This window comes from Jaculus jaculus, chromosome 8 (assembly GCF_020740685.1).
Source record: "Jaculus jaculus isolate mJacJac1 chromosome 8, mJacJac1.mat.Y.cur, whole genome shotgun sequence".
NCBI classification, from domain to species: Eukaryota; Metazoa; Chordata; class Mammalia; order Rodentia; family Dipodidae; genus Jaculus; species Jaculus jaculus.
In genome coordinates, this window is record NC_059109.1 from 18347299 (window position 1) to 18353922 (window position 6624).

General features: G+C 44.1%; 1 protein-coding gene across 1 annotated transcript in view; it reads right to left on the reverse strand.

Annotated features, from left to right (window-relative positions):
- The window catches only part of Mep1a (meprin A subunit alpha), a 41689-nt gene extending 35310 nt beyond the window's left edge, over window positions 1–6379 (reverse strand). The window contains exons 1-2 of the mRNA XM_045157737.1: window positions 6307–6379; window positions 6073–6150 (exon numbers count right to left, since the gene is read on the reverse strand). Of these exons, the coding sequence (XP_045013672.1) occupies window positions 6073–6150; window positions 6307–6379 (151 nt within the window). The remainder of the gene's footprint in view (window positions 1–6072; window positions 6151–6306) is intronic.
- Window positions 6380–6624: the final 245 nt, after the last annotated feature.

Below are 6624 nucleotides of genomic sequence, written 5' to 3' on the forward strand. Positions count from 1 at the left end.
CTGCCAAAGCCAAGCCTTACTGGCTGCCCTTGCGCCCAAGAAGAATGGGGATATTCGTAGAAACATAGAACAGGGGATGGCCGTTCAAAAGTGCATCTCTGAACGTACACTGCCCATGCTCAGCAAAACAGATGCTATTGCTTAATCCTGATCTCATTGTCTGAAGTTAAGACTTTTAAAAAATATTTTGGGGGCTGGAGAGATGGCGTAGCGGTTAAGCACTTGCCTGTGAAGCCTAAGGACCCCGGTTCGAGGCTCGGTTCCCCAGGTCCCACGTTAGCCAGATGCACAAGGGGGCGCACGCGTCTGGAGTTCGTTTGCAGAGGCTGGAAGCCCTGGCGCGCCCATTCTCTCTCTCTCCCTCTATCTGTCTTTCTCTCTGTGTCTGTCGCGCTCAAATAAATAAATAAATAAATAAAAATATTTTGGTTTTATTATTTGAGAGGCACAGACAGAGAAACAGAGGGAGACACAGAGAGAGAATGAGTATGGGTGCTGGAGAGATGGCTCAGTGGTTAAGGCACTTGCATTCAGAGCCCAAGGGCCTGAGTTCAATTCCCCAGTACCCACATGGAGCTGGATGCACAAAGTGGCACATGCACCCAGAGTCCATTTGCAGGGGCTGGAGGCCCTAGCATGCACATTCTTTCTCTCTCTCTTTGCAAATAAATAAATAAAAATAAAAATAAATTAAAAGAAAAGAGAGTGAGTACGGGTACACCAGGGCCTCCAGCTACTGCAAATGAACTCCAGACACATGTGCCACCTTGAACATCCGGTGTTACCCAGGTATTTGGGAATGGAAGTTGGGTCCTTAGGTTTTGCAGACAAATGCCTTAACCAATAAGCAATCTCTCCAGACCAACAAAATATTGTTGAAAAACAAAATGCTTCTAGGCCATTCGTAGAGGCCATCTGTGCATGTCTGAAGATAGCATTTCTAGAGAGGATTAGATGAGGTCTTGAACCTAATCAATGGATTAATTCCTCAAGAAATGTCATCAATAACCCTACCCAGCAGAAGACCTGTGAGTTATACCACTGACCAGCCAGGCAGGACAAGTCTACTGGTTCAGTAGTGGCGTGATTGTTATGGGGTAACCAACCACTCCTTGATTGGATTTCAGGCCTAACTAGTGGGAAGTAATTCATGCCCAGTACTGAAAATCTAGTCAGATGACTATGGGTGGGGAGATCATAGGTCCTCAAAAGGAAGTTACCTGCTGTCATTTGGCTAAATGGATATGGTATGTGCCCTCTAAATACGTGTGTCTGTGCCAGTGAATTGTTGCTATTCTTCCCTTTGTCTGGGAAGCTTCTCTTTGCAGTTGGTAGTGACTATGCTCAAAACTTGTAAAGAAGGCTGGAGAGATGGCTTAGCGGTTAAGCGCTTGCCTGTGAAGCCTAAGGACCCCGGTTCGAGGCTCGGTTCCCCAGGTCCCACGTTAGCCAGATGCACAAGGGGGCGCACGCGTCTGGAGTTCGTTTGCAGAGGCTGGAAGCCCTGGCGCGCCCATTCTCTCTCTCTCCCTCTATCTGTCTTTCTCTCTGTGTCTGTCGCTCTCAAATAAATAATAATAATAATAATAATAAAATAAAAATAAAATAAAATAAAAACTTGTAAAGGTTCTGAGAATAAGTGACTCTGGAATGTCAAAACTAGATGAGGGCTGGAGAGATGGCTTAGTAGCTAACGCTCTTAACTGTGAAGACTAAGGACCCAGGTTCGATTCCCCAGTACCCACATAAGGCACATGCACAAGGTGGCACATGTATCTGGAGTTCCTTTGCAGTGGCCAGAGGCCCTGGTATGTCAATTCTCTCTCTCTCTCAAATAAATAAATAAAAACAAAATATTAAAAAAATAAATACTAGATGAGACAACCATGTCACCCCCCCTCCAAGGCTTGGAGAACAACATGTAAGATGGCAAAAAAAGAAAAGAAAAAAAAAGTATGAGCCAGAAGAGGATTCTTGTGACATTTTGTCATCCAGGCATGACATAGTCATTGCATTCATGTCCCCACAGTGACTATCCTAACCTGCATAAGTCCCATATGACACTGGGCCCATCAACATTCTGTCCTGGGTGATGAAGGAGGCCATGAGGCCCCCACTCCTGTCTGAGGGTTATAGGTAGTTAATGGTGGCCAGGGGACTGGGCAACATTTTCTGCAGTTGTACAGCCATTGTTAGACCCACCTGTGCCCATGCTGGCAACCCTAATTAAACTCAGTAGGTCACACCCATGCACAACAGAAAGAAATGAGACGTCAAGGTAGAAAAGGGGTTTATCAGAAGAGGGATGGGGGACAAGAGGGAAGAGATTATGATCAAAATACATTATATACATGTATCAAAATTGTTAAGAGGGACCAGAGACATGGCTCAGCAGTTATGGTGATTGCCTGTAAAGCCTAACAACCTGGATTTGATTCCCCAGGACCCAGGTAAAGTCATATGCACAAAGTGACACATGCATCTGGGGTGCATTTGCAATAGCTAGAGGCCATGGCACGCCCATGCTCTCTCCTTGCAAATAAATAAAATATTTTTTTTAAATTGTTAATAAATAAAAAGAGAATAAATAGTAAAACAAGAGAAAGGCAGGGCCAGAACAACTCAAACTGAGATGTAGGGCTGGAGAGATGGCTTAGTGGTTAAGCGCTTGCCTGTGAAGCCTAAGGACCCCGGTTCAAGGCTTAATTCTCCAGGACCCACGTTAGCCAGATGCACAAGGGGGCGCACGCGTCTGGAGTTCGTTTGCAGTGGCTGGAGGCCCTGGCGTGCCCATTCTCTCCCTCTCTCTCTCCTCTCTCTCTCTCTCTCTCTCTCTCTCTTTCTCTCTCTCTCTCTCTGCCTCTTCCTCTGACTGTCGCTGTCAAATAAATAATAATAATTAAAAAACTGAGATGTGCATAGGATCCTCTGGAGCCTGGCATCAATGAAGCTTTGATTTGGTAGGTCTGGGGATGAGGCTAGAGTGGGGCACCACTGAACCAGGTGTAAAGTGATGCAGACCATGTTGGCCCCTAACCATACTTTGTGAGTCCAGGCTATAAGGCGGCAGGGCCCTTATTGCATGTTGGAGGAGAAGTCATCACAGGTCGGAGTCGAGAAGTAGCAGGGTCTGAAGGCTGGAAACAGGGGCGGTCTGTTCCTATTTTATGGAGCAGTGTATAGCCAAGAGGAGCAGGGGAGGAGCAAAAACTGGGCATGGTGGCACATGCTTGTCATCCCAGCACGCTGGAGGCCAAGGCAGTAGATTCAAGGCTAGCCTGGGCTACATGGTAAGGCCCTAGGTATCTGACAACAGGTGACTGAATAAAAAAATGTATACAGGGTTGGAGAGATGGCTTAGCGGTTAAGTGCTTGCCTATGAAGCCTAAGGACCCCAGTTCAAGGCTTGATTCCCCAGTACCCTTGTAAGCCAGATGTACAAGGTGGCACATGCATTTGGAGTTCCTTTGTAGTGGCTGGAGTCCCTGATGTACCCATTCTCTCTTTTTCTGCATCTTTCTCTCTGTCTGTCTCTTTTCTTAAATAAAAAAATTTAAAAACAAAATGTGTATATACACAATGGAGTTTGATACAGTCATAAAAATGAAATCATATCATTTGTAGAAGAGTGAATGTAACTAGAGGCCATTACATTAAGCAAAATAAGTCAGAATCAGGAAAATACCACATTTTCTCTCATGTGGGAGATTTAATATGCACGTACGCATACGCACACCACGAAAATCGAAGGGGGACTATTTGTGAAGAGGACGGACCTGGTGGGAGGGAGGAGGGGAGAAGGAGAGGGTAGTGATGCACTTGAACCACATGTTATTATAGTGCCCATTGCTTTGTATAATGATCATATACGTAAAAATTAATTAAATTAAGGGAAAAAGAAAAAAATAGAATAAAAAAAAACCAAAAATGGTGTTCACTTTCCCAGTATGATTTTCTCAACCCGTGTGTGGTGTGAGGGTCTGGCCACATGGCTAATCCAATCAATCTGGTGGGTTCGTTAAGATGGGCTAAATGTCCACATGAAGTGACCTGTAGTCACAGGTGAAAGCGGATGGCAAGGAGGAAGCCTAAGAAATAGCTCAGAGGTTAAAAAAATGAACTGTTCCTTGATAAATAAGGATGAGATTAAGGAAACATTGATTTTAAATTTCAACCATGTTTTAAAGTGCAGTGGATGCGGTCATTACACACACTCTGACTCTCGGAATCTAGGAGTCTAAAAAGACATTTTAAGGCCTGGTGGCTCTGAAGTCTTGGGGCCCATTCACAAAGTCACCCATCTATGTTACTCAACTCTTCTTTTGGTGTGGGGATCAACACGTGTTTCCGCAGCATGCATGAAGCCCTGGGTTCAATTCCTAGCACCACGTAAATGGGGTGTGGATGCACACGTGTGAAATTCCAGCAATTGACATGGAGGCTGGAGCGCAGTTTGGGCTGCATTATGAGTTCAAGGCCAGTATGGGGTACATGAGGTTATGTTTGAAATAAAAAAAAACAAAAAAACTCCAACAAATAAAAAGCAAGGAGGCAAGCAAGCCAATAAGCCTCTTCCTTCTTTTCCTTCCCTAGCCAAGCAGTCAATCTCAAGCTATTCCAATTAAATAGCAACTAGGTATGGGAATTCACAGAGCCCCTTACTTGACCCTTAGGCTAGCGCTTTGGGGTTCTGTCATCTTCACGTGGCACTGAGCTTTTGAGATATGGGTCAGACAACCCGGAAGTGAACCACATTACTGTAACCTGTGATCTCGAATGAGTCACCTTAACCATGAGGAAGCTGCTGTCTGTTCCTGTGAAAGGTATATGGGATAGTAAAGATGCGATTGGATATGAAAGCATTTCTAAACTCTCAGGTGGTGCGCACCTTTAATCCCAGGCTGAGTAGGAGGATCACTTGAGTTCGAGGCCATCCTGGGCTGACAGAGTAAGCTCCAGGTCCGCCTGGGCTACAGTGAGACCCTACCTCAAAAAAAAAAAAATCCTCAAAAAGACTATATTTACACACTTCTCTGCATCTCAAACAGTCCTTAAAGGATATGATAGACTAATTAGTATAGGCATGTGATCTTTTCCTCATTGAATATAATTTTTGGCTTATGCTTTATAATTTTCTTTAACAAGCAGAAAAGTAACACAGTCTTCTATTCCTTTGTTCAAAATAGAAACTAGAAAAAAAATAATGAAATTTTCATCAGTAGAAATCTTTGTGGTTTTCAAGACCCAGTGGGGACAGGGTGAGAAGGTGGTCATGGAGGTATTGTCCCCCCCCCCCCCCCGAGGCTGACGGGTGTACTCATGACCCCACCGTGATTACAGACAACCCCCCTCAGGAGGGTCCTCAGTGGAGTGCGGGCAGGGGAGAGGGGACATTAAGAGTATAACCCAATGGGAATGTGGTCAATTTGCAATATGTTCAAATATTAAAGTTCTCAATAATTTTTGGGTGGAGTGGGTTTGAAGTAGGGTTTTGCTCTAGCCTATGCTGACCTGTAATTCACTAAGTAGTCTCAGGGTGGTCTTGAACTCATAGTGACCCTCCTACCTCTGCCCCCCAAGTGCTGGAATTAAAGGCATGCACCACCGCCCCCAGCTAAGTTCTCAAAAATTTGTTTTAAAAAAATAACCAGGGCTGGAGAGATAGCTTAGTCATTAAGGTGCCTACCTACGAAACCTAAGGACTCTGGTTCAATTCCCCAGGTCCCACGAAAGCCAGATGCGCGTGGGGGCGTGTGTGTCTGGAGCTCTTTTGCAGTGGCTACAGCGCCTGGCACGCCCATCCTAACTCACTCTCTCTCTCCCTCTCTGTCTCAAATAAATAAATAAATAAATAAATAAAAATAAAATCTTTAAAAAAGTAACCAGTGAGAATTCAAAAACACTTCTAGGAAATCAGTCTCACCATTTTTATCTCTTCTCAATAGGCTCTGATAAATGTCTCTCTCCAAAAGGTACACAACACAGCATAATAAAGATTAACATTTTCCATAAGTTCTGTCACTGGGGTTTTAAATTATTTCAAGAAGTTACTTATGCGGAATTTGGACTCACCCAGATTTATTTCTGAAATATCTTTCTGCTCTCCAAAGTCTGTATCATGCACTGTGGAAAGTGGGAGAAAAATCATTACTCGTTTTGCTCAAAAGAGGGAAAGCTCAGAAATGAAAACATTCTTACCATTTCCGTTAGAGAGACGTGGGATCTGAAAGGAAAGAAAAACACACAAAATGGGCAGCTCATGCTAGAAAGGATATTTTTAAGTGATCTCCTGAGGTAGAGCCCTACTTACCGATACAGCTGATATATGAATGAGACACAAGGTCCAGGAGAGAATGCAGGTGGACCCAATCCAAGCCATTGTTGCAAAGGAACTGATTTTAGTAAAGACACCTTCTCATAAAAGACCTACTGGACCTTGCCCTGGCTGTCACATTAGACACTTTGACCCTTCCATATGTACTGTGGCATATACAAAGGTAGCCAAAGGTAATGTCATCACCCTTTCGGAGGCAGGTAGAGAGAAGTCTACCTTAAAAGCTCATGTAGCAGAGACTGAAAAAATATTTTGAAAGTTAATATTTAAGTAAACACATGGCAACATGT